General features: G+C 45.2%; 1 protein-coding gene across 1 annotated transcript in view; it reads right to left on the bottom strand.

The window, feature by feature from the left end:
* LOC119363972 (protein TRANSPARENT TESTA 9-like) overlaps positions 1–14,400 on the bottom strand; it is an 18,090-nt gene extending 3,690 nt beyond the window's left edge. Inside the window, exons 1-15 of the mRNA XM_037629361.1 lie at positions 14,085–14,400; positions 12,775–12,826; positions 12,613–12,689; positions 12,360–12,493; positions 12,175–12,271; positions 12,026–12,083; positions 8,254–8,362; positions 8,033–8,156; positions 7,763–7,946; positions 7,353–7,663; positions 6,150–6,238; positions 5,996–6,066; positions 4,956–5,066; positions 2,924–2,986; positions 2,220–2,357 (exon numbers count right to left, since the gene is read on the bottom strand). Coding sequence (XP_037485258.1) covers positions 2,220–2,357; positions 2,924–2,986; positions 4,956–5,066; positions 5,996–6,066; positions 6,150–6,238; positions 7,353–7,663; positions 7,763–7,946; positions 8,033–8,156; positions 8,254–8,362; positions 12,026–12,083; positions 12,175–12,271; positions 12,360–12,493; positions 12,613–12,689; positions 12,775–12,826; positions 14,085–14,275 — 1,809 coding nt within the window. The 5' untranslated portion in view covers positions 14,276–14,400. The remainder of the gene's footprint in view (positions 1–2,219; positions 2,358–2,923; positions 2,987–4,955; positions 5,067–5,995; positions 6,067–6,149; positions 6,239–7,352; positions 7,664–7,762; positions 7,947–8,032; positions 8,157–8,253; positions 8,363–12,025; positions 12,084–12,174; positions 12,272–12,359; positions 12,494–12,612; positions 12,690–12,774; positions 12,827–14,084) is intronic.
* Positions 14,401–14,886: the final 486 nt, after the last annotated feature.

The following is a 14,886-nucleotide window of genomic DNA, read 5'->3' as shown; positions in this document are numbered from 1 at the left end:
GCGGAACCATTGACAGAGACCGTCTCCGTCAAAGACCAGGGAGGGGGGTGGGGGGATCATCGAAGATGGTTACATGTAAACCTCACGCGCTTGTTGCTGCCAAAGCGGTTTCCCCTTTGCCACGCACGCATATGATCCTGATCCTGTCCAGGCCAACCACCCCGCGCTTCAACGCATATAGCCGACGACGCGCGCGGAACCATTGACAGAGACCGTCGCTAGGGATGGCAATGGGTAGGGTATGGGTGGGTACGACCTTCTTCTACCCAAACCCATACCCATAGAAACCTTCTATACCCACCCACTTCAATACCCATGGGTATATATTTATACGCATGCCCATACCCATCGGGTATCCTATACCCAATGGGTATCCAATGGGTACAATGTATAGCATTTAATTTTTTTAGAAGGTAGATAAGTCTGAAATTCAAGTGATGACGGGCAAGCAGCATAGCGCTGATGCGGCCTCCTTCGATGGGAAGCCTCTTGGAGGAATCAAGCGAGTATGAGCAATAGCTGGTGGAAACCCGGTGCAATGGGAGCCGATGGTGGGAGTCGGCGATCGAGAGATTAATAGGAGTCTGGTGAGGATAAGTCGAGATTTTATCATTTTGAGGAGACGTGTAGGACGTAGGAGTGCCGAGCATGTGCCTATGGGCCTATGAGCTATAGCCAGTTTAGGGAGTACGGGATTTAGGGTTGGGCCATAGGAGCTGGATGTTGACCCCACATGTCATAGGAGTTATTTTCATTTATTTACTATCTGTGGGTATCCATTGGGTTACCCATGGGTGTATTTTCATACCCATGCCCTACCCATATATTTTGCGGGTATGGATACCCATTACCCGTGGGTACAAAATCTCTCAAACTCTTACCCATGCCCACTATTTTCGGGTAGGGTACCCGCATGTACCCATACCCATGGGCAAAACTGCCATCCCTAACCGTCGCCGCCGGGCAGAGCTGCTCTTTGGGAAGCTACGTGCCCGGAGAGCAAGCGGGCTCAGCAGCCAGAGGTCATGCTGGCCTGATAGGAGGCATGGGGAGGCAGAGGGGTCCCACAGCCTGATTCCCAGCCTTACCGAAGCTCGAGGCCACGGCTCGGCTCGAGTGGCGGCGATGGCCGGCACGGAAGGTGGCTCAAAACCTTAGGGGAGGGGTGTGCCGTGGCACGGGAGGTGGCGGTGGTCGGGCGCCGCGGCGGGGAGCTCTTCTGGCACAGCGAGGACGGCCATGAGTTCTGGCTCGGTTCAAGGAATGTGTGGCGGGGGCGGCGTGGCCAGAGAGGTAGCCGGCGTCGACTTTGGCAGTGGTGGGAGGTGACGGAAGGTGGCTCAAAGCCTTAGGGGAGGGGTGTGCCGTGGCACGGGAGGTGGCGGTGGTCGGGCGCCGCAGCGGGGAGCTCTTCTGGCACAGCGAGGACGGACATGAGTTCTGGCTCGGTTCAAGGAATGTGTGGCGGGGGCGGCGTGGCCAGAGAGGTAGCCGGCGTCGACTTTGGCAGTGGTGGGAGGTGACGTTGGCAAGGAAACTTCCTCCTGCCACTTTTTGATGGGGTAGGGAGAAGGGAGCAAATTCTGGTCAAATATAGGCAGAATCTGCTCCTCCCTAAACGTAATTCCTAATATTTTTAAACATTTAAGGGAGGGATAGACAGTGTCGACTCCCTAAAAAAAGAATCTTTAGGGAGTTATACAGATTTGTATGGGAAGGCGTAGGGATGATCTAACTCTCTCAAAGTACCCACTTTTCTTGCAAGCGAGAATGTTCTGCTCCAGAGCCAGGACCAGAAACAAGCATAACTGCTAAGTTCCGGAAATGGAGTGAGAACTGTTAAAACCATGCAGAATTATACTCAGTTGGGGAATTTAAGTGATTCCAAGAAACATGTTCTCACAGTACCACTTGACAGCTAACAAAAAGAACTGGACTCACTCTTTCCCCTCACCTTTTTTGTTAAAACAAACTTGATACTTGGTCTCAATATCTCGTACAAAACATTATGTTGTCAGAACCAAACTTATAGCAGTACTGTATCAATCCCTCACTTTAACACCCTTAAGGTATGTAAACTACTACCCCCTCCGTTCCAAAATAGATGACCCAATTTTGTACTAACTTTGTACAAAGTTGGGTCATCTATTTTGGAACGGAGGGAGTATATGCCAATCATGGTGTAGTGTCATAGGAATAATGAGGCGGTATGTGTGTACCTTTAGTAATTTTAGATGAAAAGCAGTAAACTCGTCCTCTCCATGGGGCAGCAGTTGCCTAAAAAGCCAGCCACCAACTACACGAACATCTGCTGATATATTAGCCCTGCTGAAAAGGGTGACTAATGCATCGAGCACCTACAAAACAATCAATGCACACATGAACATAACAGAGTAAGCATCCACATGAAAAAGCATAACATCAACCTTCAACTACAAAATATAGAACTGAATGTGAGCAACCAGTCATAATAAATCATTAATCATGTCAAGGAGACTAGCATGGTAGATTGAGAGATGCAACAATCATAAGAACACATGTTATCAGATTGTGAGTCTAAAGCAGTAAAATGTGCACCAACAGTTCCCAGACAAGTCATGCACTGATACAAAACCAGTTGAATCAAGTAGCAAGTCTAATTTACATCAGGGAGCTTGTTTACTCCACACCGATGTGCGTCGTGTCTACTCCGTGTTGTGGACATAAAGCCACCACCTCTGAAACAGCAACCGGTTTTGGAATTCCCAGGCGAAAAAATGTACTAGAGGACACTGAGGGGGTTAAATGGACCAGGTTGGACTGGTTTTCTTTTCAATTATCAGGTGGGGCACAAGCAAAACCAGCACAAAAATAAAGATCTATAATTAAAAGTATGCTTCACAGCTAAAGAACTGAATATGAACACAAGGCTCAACAAATAAACCTGATATCTGTGAACTTTAGAAGTCAATTGCCGTGGATGATGACACTGTAACCCATAATTACTCTGTGGAAAGAGGACCAAAAAATGTTTAGTTCGTAAAATAGTCGCCATAGACATGAATAGAATAGCTGAGCAATTAAAAGAATACACGGAATATGACAGGAACTACGGGTTATCACTCTGAGTAACTACATTGATAAAAACATATTAATAATGTTCCTGGATACTGCATCTAAGGACAGATTGTCACAACAATCTTGCTGATTCTATTGTACGACACAAAGTCCACACATTTCTTCGGCAGGTAGATCAGTGGATGTAAGGGAGCCTTTAACTATAAGAAAAACGGTAGCCTTTCTGCTCGCACGAATGCATGACTGCGGTTCCCCTTGTCCAGGGTGCCCAGGTCGCCAGCCTCCCCTTTCCCTTCCCCCCTAACTGCATCTGCACGCCCTCTTGCAATCTCTTCCTCTTGTGTGCCCGAAATTTGACTGTTTCTTGAGTGGCGGCTGCAATGGGCGGGTGGTAACACAGGGGGTATCTTGAATTTTCCTGTTCAATAGTGGTTTTCCCCAAATCCTCCTTGATCATTCCATCTCTCTCAGCTCCAAGCTGCATCTGCTCCTCCCCCAGCAGCTCACTCAATTGTGGCTCCCCTGGTCCAGGGTGCCCAGGTCGCCAGCCTCCCCCTTTCCCTTCCCCCTGACCACGTCCCTGCTCTTGCAATATCTTCCTCTTCTTGCATGCCCCAAATTTGATTGTTTCTTGAGTGGCGGCTGCAATGGGCGGGTGGTGACACAGTGGGATATCTTGAACTTCTTCTGTTCTTAAAATCGAGCACATGTAGGAGCTCGAGCAGAGTAGCAGGTGAAGATGAGCACCACCATCTCGCCTTGCTCCCGACAACCTCAAGTACATGTCCATCCACACCTGACTCTTGCTTTCCTGTATCTTGCGCAAATAGGCAGCTTGAGATGGTGCGTGTGCACATTTAGCATATATGCAGATGGTCAGGGCCTGGGGAGGTAAGATGAGGGGCGATGGTTGCCCCAAGCATAATAGATCTGTGTTTCCGTATCCCTCCTCTCTTCAACCACCGTCCGGTTGTGCGCTTGCTCGACCACTCAGTTCTCTTGAGCAGCAGGCCAGCAGCAGAGGGATAGCGCCTCAAAGATGCTGAGCATGGTAGTGTAGTCCGAGAAGGTTGACCACTTCTCTACTGGAAGCCACACCAATGTGAGTGAAACTGAGGAAGGATGGGTGAGAGGAGGGAGGATACAAGCAACCTGTTTAGCAGCTGGCCACTGCCATAGCACAAAGAGGAGAGGAAGAGATGAAGAAGACGGCGATGAGCCATCACATGACAATGAGGCACTGACAACGTGCTAAGACCAAGGTGACGTGGAGACCACGTGAGGAAAAAAGAGTCAAGGGAGAAGTAACCTGGTGTTGATACTTGGAGACAGTATGAGACAAAAAAGGTTTGAGGGGTTATCTTGACAAGATGAAAACGGTGAGTAATATGCACCTTTCCATTAGAAAATGCCCAGCATTGGTAGTGCAGGATCAGATACAAAAATGAGGTGGGACGAGATGGTATCAGAATTAGGGCATTGAGCGAAGGGATGACAAGGCTAACCACCATGCGTACTGAGGGTCTCGTCCCTCATGTTACATGCAAGGCCCCATACTGGAACTAGAAGGCACATAGAATCCCAAAAATATTCGTATCCTCCTATCGATAATTTGATATGCCTTGACTTTCTTGGCTACTAAGGTTCACCCGTGCCCATAAGACAAATTTCTCTAATTTGTTTCTCATAACACCGTGCGTAAAATTCCAATTGCAAACGTTAAGTTAATTCCATTGGCCACTCAACCATACATGAGAGACAACATATTTTTGGTCGTTTAACAAGCCAAAGGTTACATGTTATTACAGGAAAGTGTGGTAACCTGATTGCGCACCAGAAAGTCAATCAGAAAAATGCTGGCTAAGTAACAGACTGCAGTAAGTCTAGAAAGTGTATACCTGAAGCTTCCTTATATAAATATCAAAATCACTGCAGATGCTATCATCTGCAACACCACTACTTGATGAAAATAGCTGCCTTTCAGCTGTATCTTCACCAACCAAAGCTTGCTACAGGTAGTGAGTGCAAGTGTCAGAAAATTGGATTAAAATGCAGCACAGTAACGAAGTTATGAAATACGATTCAACATGTGATCTGTCCAATAACAGCACACTTAACAGGACAAAATTTAAATAAGGGGAGGCTGTGAGGTAACAGATGACTTAAGCCAAGTCTTTGAGTAAAATATCCAAATTGACTATGGCCAGAATATGCACCAAGTGGACCATGAAAGAAACTACCACTACTACATCTGGTCGGTGGCTGCTACAGCACTGCCTCTATTATACAGCACATACAGCATAACAGACAACAACGCTTTGCCGGCTCCACCACTACAGGTTAACTAGAGTACTAAGTTTTGAATCGATGCAAAGAATTTTAGCTTACCTAATCTGCAGTGCTATTCTAGACTTATTTTGTTTCACGCGTTAAGTCATTCAGTGCCTTATTAGTTGTTTGGTAACAACTGTTGCTGCTCTCTCCATCTAGTGCCCATCATCTAAATGCAAGAATAAGTGCATAATGGATCGTTTCTCGTGTGCCAAGCCAACTTAATGAGGGTAACTCTGGCTGGTAACACATTTGAATTCTCGAGCCAAGAGTTGTAGTATTTTGTACTCCTCTGTTCAAATACATGCCATTCTAGCATCAATTTGTTTATCCTAAATACATGTCATCTCGAATTTCCGAAATCCAAGTAAATAAGCATAAAGCAGTCTTCAGTCATCCACAGATGCCTTATTAAGTTTATACATATGATTACTGCTATACATGGACATCTAGAAACAATAATTTAGGAATTCTGGGTGTGCACACAGCAGCAGTGTCCTAATGTTGCAGAAAATATTGATGCAATCGGGATGCAAAACCACATCAGAGGAATCAACCTAATTACATTTCCCAAAACAGACAGCAAATGGAAATAAATAATACTCACTAATAGAAGCTTCTTATGCTGCTTTCTTTGAGGCAAAATTCCAAGTGCATCTAACATTGATTCATCAAGTTCTGAAAAGCCAACATGTATGAATGGTTATATCTCTGGGAAAGCCACAGTGATAACAATAATCAGATGAGAATATGTTAGACACCTTTTGTCTGCAATAATGTAGCAAATAAGCACAAAGAACCCAAAGCTTGGGAACCATCCCCACCTGTGATATATGATAGCAAGTGTTCCCTGAAAATAAGGGAATACACTCATATACAATGATCTCAAATGTGCAATTTCTTAAGGATTACTTCAACATTAAACAAGTAAGCAGCTTTAGAAGTATAACAACAAAATGTGCATCTCTACGCTAATATCCACAACCAAAAGGTACGGCAAAGCTATGGATTGTCAACATCTACGATAATACTACTACTTCCAATACAAAAAAAGGCGACATCACCGAATGCATGTAGTCAAACTATAACTTTGCGAACAACATATTTGTGAATATCACACACACACACACACACATTGGTCATACTAAGAACATAGGAGTAGATTTGTCTGCGTGATACTTCCATAATGTTGTACTAATTTTATTAGGTTTTATTTCTACAAACACATATAGCGCAGAACAGTAAATTGATTACAAGAGATGCATTCTGGAGAGTGGAGACCATGTCATGTCGAAAACATCACTTATTGGGAGTCCAATCAAACTAGCAAGACAGAGCTGTGATTCTGTCATGTTTGAGTTAAGTTTCAGCTTCTGGATCAAGTCTGTCATCCTACTAAAAGGAGCTACAGTGTAATCATTCTATCAATCAATGAAGAATCAATAGTTTCAACTAAGCCTTAGAGCCATGCTGCTAAGGCGTGCTAGAAGAGGAGTGTGCTAACCCCAGTCTTAGGATTCTTACCCAACTTGACCAGGCAGTATTTTTAGGGATACTTGACACCTGGGAGACTTACAAACTTAGGGATTAGAACTACCAATTCAACAGTGAAGGGCTCAAAGCATAACCGCGTGAAACAACATCAAGTGACACATTAACACTATCAATTACCACTCTTAGTACTATCAAAGGGTGGTTAGGTAGGTACTTGTGAAAATTATTATTATGCTAACAGTTCTCTTAGAATGTCTTTTACGCCTCAAAAGAGACTCCCTAAAAAAGAACAAACATTAGAGAAACCAATTTTCTTTCGCTGACCCCGATGGCATAAACAAGCAATGACAGCTTCAGAGATATTATATGATGACTATATCTAAGGGAAAATAGCAAATATTACATCCATCCTAATAAGCACTGAAATCAAGGAGTTTGTGTAATAATTCTCATACACAGCAGCAGCATACCTCAGTGTGTTGCCTTGGCAGAAATCACTTGCTGATGGATGATCAGGCAAACACTGCAAATGTGCAGAAGACGAAGACGTTGGCTTGTCTGCATTCGATTGATCTTCCGCAGAGGTGTTGCTGACCTGGTTCTCAGATATGCCATGATCATGCTCAGAGGTACAACCATTGGGTGTTCCTTGTTTCCTATCAGGGCAATCAGGCTGATGGAAAAGAGCAGCAGCAACAGTGCTTGCCATATCTTTGTCCTTAAAAATGTGAAGTATGCAGCAAAGCAAATACATGGAAGTACTCACACTTATCCATAAATCCTAGGGAAGAAAAAAAGGGAACATAAGAAATTACAAAAAACAAGCCTAGGTATCGAAAATATATAATGTAATGCAAAAGGTGTTTCTCGCTGTACGTACAGTGCGCTGCCTTTGCAATGATGGGAGTACAATCCGGAATACCAAAAGTTGCAGGATATTTTCAGTGATAAAATTTCCTAGATCAGGGATGCCAGAAGACATAACATCACTGAAATAATACAGGGCATCTTCAATTTGCACAATTGCATCTTCAATGGAGGCCATTAGCACAGGTTCTGCATTCCTACAGATCAGAATACAGACAGAAAGCATGAGAATTGCTTTTCAAAAGTTGACACTTCTGTGGCCTGTTTATATTCACAAGCTTACCGTGCAGAACGCACGACCAACTTATCCAAGTCGATGCATTGCTTCTGAAAATGTTTGACCATGTCAGAGAAATAATCTGACAGTGGCACACGCGAAACAAATCTGTTAACAGATTCATCTCCAACTGAAAGCAAGAAGAATTATGTTATAAGCAACATCAAAAATACAAGTTAGTGCATGAATAGCTGACCTATAATGTCACCAAGGCCTTAGCAACTTACCATGATAGACATTAAGTGTCAAGGTACGTATAGCAACACGGATCATGCTATCCTCATGAAAAGCAAACTTTAAGGCCTCAACATAGAGAGGAAAGGAGATGACCTCATCCTGCATAATAATAATATAGAGAAGATTAGTGAAGAAGGAATTTGAGATTCACATATTGAACCTGACAGGCTCAGCTAATACAAACTTCACAAAAATAATAATAGTAATAAACAGCAATCCAAATAATTTGGTATCTCCAGAAATAGCATATAACTTGGAAATGCTTACAGCATTGCAATAAATGAAATGTGTATGCATAATAAGATTCCTGGCCTCGATGCCATGTCAACTTGGATCTTCAATATCGTGCCAAAAGGAAGATGAAGCGTCCCACACAGGCTAAGGCCCTTGATGTGCGATCTTGTGTATCAAACATTCAAGGCGCTTGATGTGCAATCGTGTGTATCAGACATGCAAGGCATCATGGGTGCAGTAGCAAACTCTTGGGGCCAGTTCACCATGTCCAGCTCACAGGCGACTCTGGTCTAGCGGTGGGCCAGACCCAGAAAAATCCAGATATCGCAGTATGTTAAACGAAGTGATCCAGCACGGCTCTATGCAGTCGACTACAAATCTTGGGCACCCAGTGGAGTTCAATTCTCCAGATGGCCAATAGGATTATTGGGCGGCCGAATGGCTGGCTTTCCCCATGTATCAACATGCTTGTCCTGCGACCATGTAACTCCCTAACCCCAATATGCTTAATTCACATCCCGCAGATTAGGGTGGGACCACGTATGCATAACACCCCACTTGCACTTCCTTGTCCTCATTTCGTGAAGTGTTAATCCGGAAGTGGTACGTTTGGAAGCAGGTATGAGAAACCAAAGCAATCTAACATATCCACATGGGACTAATCCCATCTTGGGCCGCCACACTAATGGGTTGGTTATTCCACTCACCCCTAAGGGCCGATGCCCACGCCGGCAGACGACCAAAACAAACCCTCAGTCCTCAGCATCCTGTACCGTGTATCCATCATAAGCCCACACGGCAAGGGGCGGTTGATGCTCTGGTATCACCCCTGTAATACACCCTGTCCCAGATTCACTTAATACATTGGAGTGGTCTCATATATGCATAGGACCCCACTTGCACTTTCATTATTGCTTTGTGTAAAAGGTTTAACCTGGGGGTGCTGTGTTCGGAGCACAACCAATTCGGAGCACAACCAAACCTATCAAACTCTACATGTGGAACTAGTCTCGCCATACAATGCACATTGGCCACAAGGGCCTCCACACTATGACACTAATGGGGTATGACAAACCATGCTTTGGAAATTGTGCAATAACTTCTGGTTGGAACATGAGTCCTCTCCTGGCTCTGGTCAAAGTTCAACCTCCTGCCAGTTGGACATTTTGAAGTGGTGGTCATCCATGATCTTTGACGACTTTTTGTGCCAGTGATCCTCCACAATCCTTACTGACCACCCACTGCAAAGGGTCTCCCTTGTTCATGATCCCAAATGACAGCTTACTACATTTGGCTGTGATAGATGTACTTCCACCTTACACGCTTAAGAGCAATCTTGGGCAGGTAGCATGCACGTCAGGTTAAGGCTTCTACCTACCGTTGGCGTCTAGATTAGTCATTAGAGCGTGTGCTGGCTTTCCCCATCCCTGGGCTTGAATAAGCTGGCTGTTTCTCCAATTCTATCAATGCATTGAGACGTCAAAGTTTGATGCTTTTTCTTGAAAAAAGAATCACAATCCAGTTTGATGGGGCCAGCATTTGATCTGAGGACCAAAGTCCACATTTCAACCCTGAACTAACCCCACGATTTAATTTACAACCCTGAACAGTGAAACGAGACAGAATACACCCCCAACTAACCTCAAGGTTCGGAACTCAGCCCTGGTCTTGGTTTTGGGTTGGTCAACCAGTTTTGACCGCAGTCAATGCTGACGGGACACTGCCAACTCAGCACTGCCAACTAAGCCTAGGGATTGGAGGACTAATAAACAACAAAAGTAGAAAAATCTCACTCGCCCCCACGCTGCCCCTGCTGTGCCGGCCGCTCTAGCCGCACCTGACTCCGGCCACCGTGTGGCAACCGTGATGCTTCTTCCGTAAAGTGAAGCAGAGTTGCGTCTCGGCCGCGGCAGGCAGCGTAGGGGCACGACACACTCTGCCACCACATCATGGAACGTGGACGTGTCGACGCTCCGGCCCAACAGGAGCTGCTCGCCCACATCTCAAAGAAGTGTGTGGAGCCGCGCACATCGACGACCGAGTGGTGCAGCGCTTGGCGAACACCACGCCACCAAAGGCACGTGACCTGCTTGAACAGCAAGGGGCACGACGAGTTTTCGCCAGCGTCTGATGCATGAGCAGGTCCAGCATCGGTTACTAGTCATGGGCGGAGTTATTGCCTCCTATGGGCGGAGTTATTACCTCCTGCAGCCGCTATCGAAGCTAGCTTCCGCTGTACTCGCTGCGCAGGACTTCAGCATCGACGGGTTTGAGCTGGCCAAGGGTGTGTCGGTGAACCTGGACGTGGTGTCCATCCACCTGAGCGCTTTGACCTGGAACAGTGACCCTGGTCGGTGGTCACCAATGATGACCTGACCCTTCCGATCCTTCCTCCCCACTGCGATATGCCTCTGGGTCCAAACTCCACAGGGCGTTTGCGTCATCCTTTCCGTGTGTCGCTCCTTGCGGGTGACTATGCCAACACAATCAACTTCTCTCACCCGAACGAATCGAGCCACAGGAGTCGCCATCCACGCGGCCGACTGAATCAGCTATCGCCAACCCTACGGTCATGTCAAGCCTTCCCTTGCCACATTCTTCAATTCTTTCTAGCCCTGTCCTCCTCTGGTCATGGCAACACGGATGTGGTCATCAATTTTATGTAGGATGAAGCTGTGACTGAATCCCTCTTTCATCGCCACCGGCAGTCCACCGGGAAGGAAGGGCCTGTTTGGTTTCTGTCGGAGTCAGCCTTGCCAAAGGAGGGCACGCCAAATAATTGGCGAGCGATTTGGCCGCCGGCGTCTCGCCAAAAAGTTGGCGCAAATATAGACTGCAAGAGCTACGGTGGGCAGGGCGAGCCAAAAAATCGGCTCTCATCCAAACGAACTCGTCAGCCTGGTCAACTACCAATATTTTGGACGGGCGCCTGCGGGCAGCAATCCAAACAGCCCCGAATAAACGGTCCTCTTACCCATCGTTGTACTCCAGGCGGTGCGCGAAGCTTCCCTTAGCACACCCATGTGCTCGGGTACGGAAGGGGTGTAGCTGTTGTCAGGAAGAACTCGCTGGAGCTGCTCTGTTCCGCCACCAAGGTGTGCATGCCTTGTTGTTTGACCCTGCCACAGAGGAGAGAGGGGGATTTTTTTTCTTTTTTTCTAGGTGGGTCCCGCGTGTAAGGAGCTGATTGGAAGTGCTAACTCAGCAGTCAAAACCGCTCCGGTGAGTAAAAACCGGGCAGAGGGTTGTTTCCTGAACTGGGTGGTAAGTTTGAGGTGTGGGATGACCGGTTTTGAAGTTGGAGGTTGAATCATAAACCTAGTGACAAATTCAGGGTTGAAATGTGGACTTCTCTTTCTGAGAAGGCCTATTTACAATTCATAGCTACAAATTGCCATATTCTACATAACACACAAATCAATACATCAGAGTAGAATACAAATCTAGTTTAATGATTCAAAAAATAAGCCAAAGAAAAACAACACTGCCTAATATGTATGTGTGCAGTAAAAGGAATTAGATGTGTACATTTTTTGTCGTCACGAGCAAGGAAATTGTATTCTTATTCAACTTCCCACTTATTGCCCTTCATGAGACAAGAATAAAGTAAGCCGACACATAATAATAACCAGGAACCACAAAAAATAATAAGTAATAATTTAAGACAGGGTACAAACCGCAAAAAGGATATGTAGTACGATAGCATCTCATCAATTTGGAAATCAAACGAGTAAGTTATCAAGAAGTTAATGTGCTCGTTGCTGAAAATGTAATCTGTACAAAACATGAACACTTGCAGATTAGATCATTCAACCATGCAGCATTTTACCTGTAATATATATAACAATACCGATTAACTTACAAATTGAATGCTCGTTCCTTAAATTTTGAATCATGATACTCATTGTCTGCAGCAACTGTAGTGACACTCTGGACAGCTTAGAAATCCTCAAAATACGAGCGAATTCACCCATGATCTGCTTCTCCATGAAAAATCTGAAAGATATACCATATAAATAAATGATTAGGTTTCTACAACACCGGCCTGCCACTTTCTACTGCATAGCTGCACTATTGGAAACTACATGCTCTCTGCCTAACAGGCTAACACTCACTCAAAAAATAATGGATCGTGCTGGTCGCCATATATCATAAGTTCCGCAATTGATCGCAATGCTTCAACCACAAATTCCTACATGAAAAACATCAGAGCTAACTTGATCAACTGAAATTTCTTAAGACTCCTGGAAATAACAAGGATGAACAGCTCAACCTACCTTATTAGCTTCATAAACAACATGAATCTTTTGTAGCTGATCTGTTAAATACCTAAAAATGAAGCACTTACATTAAGCATGAATGCATGATCAAGATGCAAGTACTTTTGACTTAGTGGAAAATAGGATGCAAATCTGAGTGTTGGTTTTCAGTAAATGTATCAAATATAAACGAGAAATATTAAATTTAAAGGTATATGTACAATTATAGATACAATCTGCAACGACATACTTGAAGAAGAAGACATGTATGAAGCATCTATGATAAGATTTTACTTTCTTCCCACTAGAATAAAGGTCTTGTGTTAGTAAACAGCAAAAACTGGGCTTTATGTGGTATTAATAGACTAGTGTAGCTATTAAAAAGAAAAAATTGGTACAGACTGAACTTTCTACACAAGGGTAGCGACTAGTATTGCTAATCAAATATGCACTCATTATGTGTCTAATCATTAATATGCAATAATCCATCTGTTTCCTCCGTTGCAGATCACATAGTACTGAAAAGATATTGTATTGTCACGAATTCCTCTGGTCCTAAAAGTTATGTGCGAAAAGAGAACACAAACTCACAGTCTCCTTGTTTTTCCCCTATTCCTTGGTGAATGGCAAATGCAAGCAGATTACTTGGATGAAGGCACTGATACTGTAAAGGAATAAAATTGAAGAACACAACCTTTTAAGGCTGTGTTTGACCTTTTGCTGGATTATGAATAATTGGATTTTGCACAGCCAGCTTTTGCCCATTTCACCGTTTGGCTAACCAACTTTTCTCTACTTTAGTGGCTATTTTTTTTTCCTAGCAGATTATAGAAAAGTTGAGTGCAGCACAATTCAGCAAAGACAAACTGATCCTAAAGCTGGTGCGCACTATACTATAGTTATCAAGGAATAGAAGGACATGAAGCCTCCATTCTACAGTCAGGGCATCATCTGGTTAATAAGTTAACCACTGCCTGAGTCTCCATCAATCAAACAAACACAGGTACGTACACTAGCTTTTCCATTATAAGCATCACTCTTGCTGTGATATAGCACTAAACCAAGCTGAAAGTGCCTAGAGAACCTTGTAAAACACCAACTGATCACGAATATCTATTAGCCCGGAAGTGAGAAGCAATTGGCTCCACAGTGCCCTCCGGTTTCTACAAACGCGATCGGATTCGAACGGAATAGAGACGAGACTTTGCACAACCGGCTCGAATCGTGAACTAGACTCCGGCCACCACCGCGGCACAGATCTGCAGGGGGGCGGGCGGGCGGCCTCCGAATACCTAGCGAGACCGGGTGCAATAAAGGTGGGCACGCACCGGAGCTCTTCGATGGAGAAGCGGTTCCTGGTGCGCCAGAACAACCACATGGCCGCGAAGCCGCGGCGGTCGGCGTGGTGAGCGTGGGGGGCGAGCTCGGAGGCGCACGAGGCAGTGCCGACGCGCGGGGATCTCTCACCCTGCCCGGCCCACGGTGCCGCCCCGGCCGCAGGAGGGGGGGCGCATCGCATCCGCGGCGGCGGCGATCGCCGGCGGTGGTTGGGGGGCAGAGGGTGGGGATCGGGGGGCTCGCTTTTTGCCGCTTCTTTTTTTTTCTCGCCTCCTTCCGCTGGGTTTTCGCTATCTTTTTCGCCGCCCGGTTGCGTCGTTCGGTTGTCACTTCGTCGCGCTGGGTTATCGGGGGCAGAAGGCAAGAGGGAAGAGGTGGGGCCTGCGTGGCGCGGTGGAGCAACCGGAATTGCCAGCAGGGTTGCGTATTCCGATTCGGGTTCTGCTACAGGCTTCTAGCGTTTTCTTCATCTTCTTTTTCAATTTGAAAACACCACCTCATGTATCGATCAGATTAAAATATTTACAATCATACGTTACAGCTTACGCTACGCAGGTCGAAATCGGAACAGTAAACAAAACTAAACTCACAGCTAACTCATGTGCCACCATATTTTCTTTTAATTATCTTTACGGTTTTAAAACCTTCGAAGAAGTTTTGTGATGCACAACTCTTCTTTCTTCAGATCAACAAGGAAGACTGTCAAGAAACACATTTGCCAAAAATGCATACACAAACAATAATCAGTTTACAAAATAGTAGATTTATGAAGTGTAATAGCTATGTAGAATA

This window comes from Triticum dicoccoides, chromosome 2B, assembly GCF_002162155.2.
Source record: "Triticum dicoccoides isolate Atlit2015 ecotype Zavitan chromosome 2B, WEW_v2.0, whole genome shotgun sequence".
Taxonomy (NCBI): Eukaryota; Viridiplantae; Streptophyta; class Magnoliopsida; order Poales; family Poaceae; genus Triticum; species Triticum dicoccoides.
Note: the sequence above shows the minus strand (reverse complement) of the source record. Positions and strands in the feature narration are given on the sequence as shown.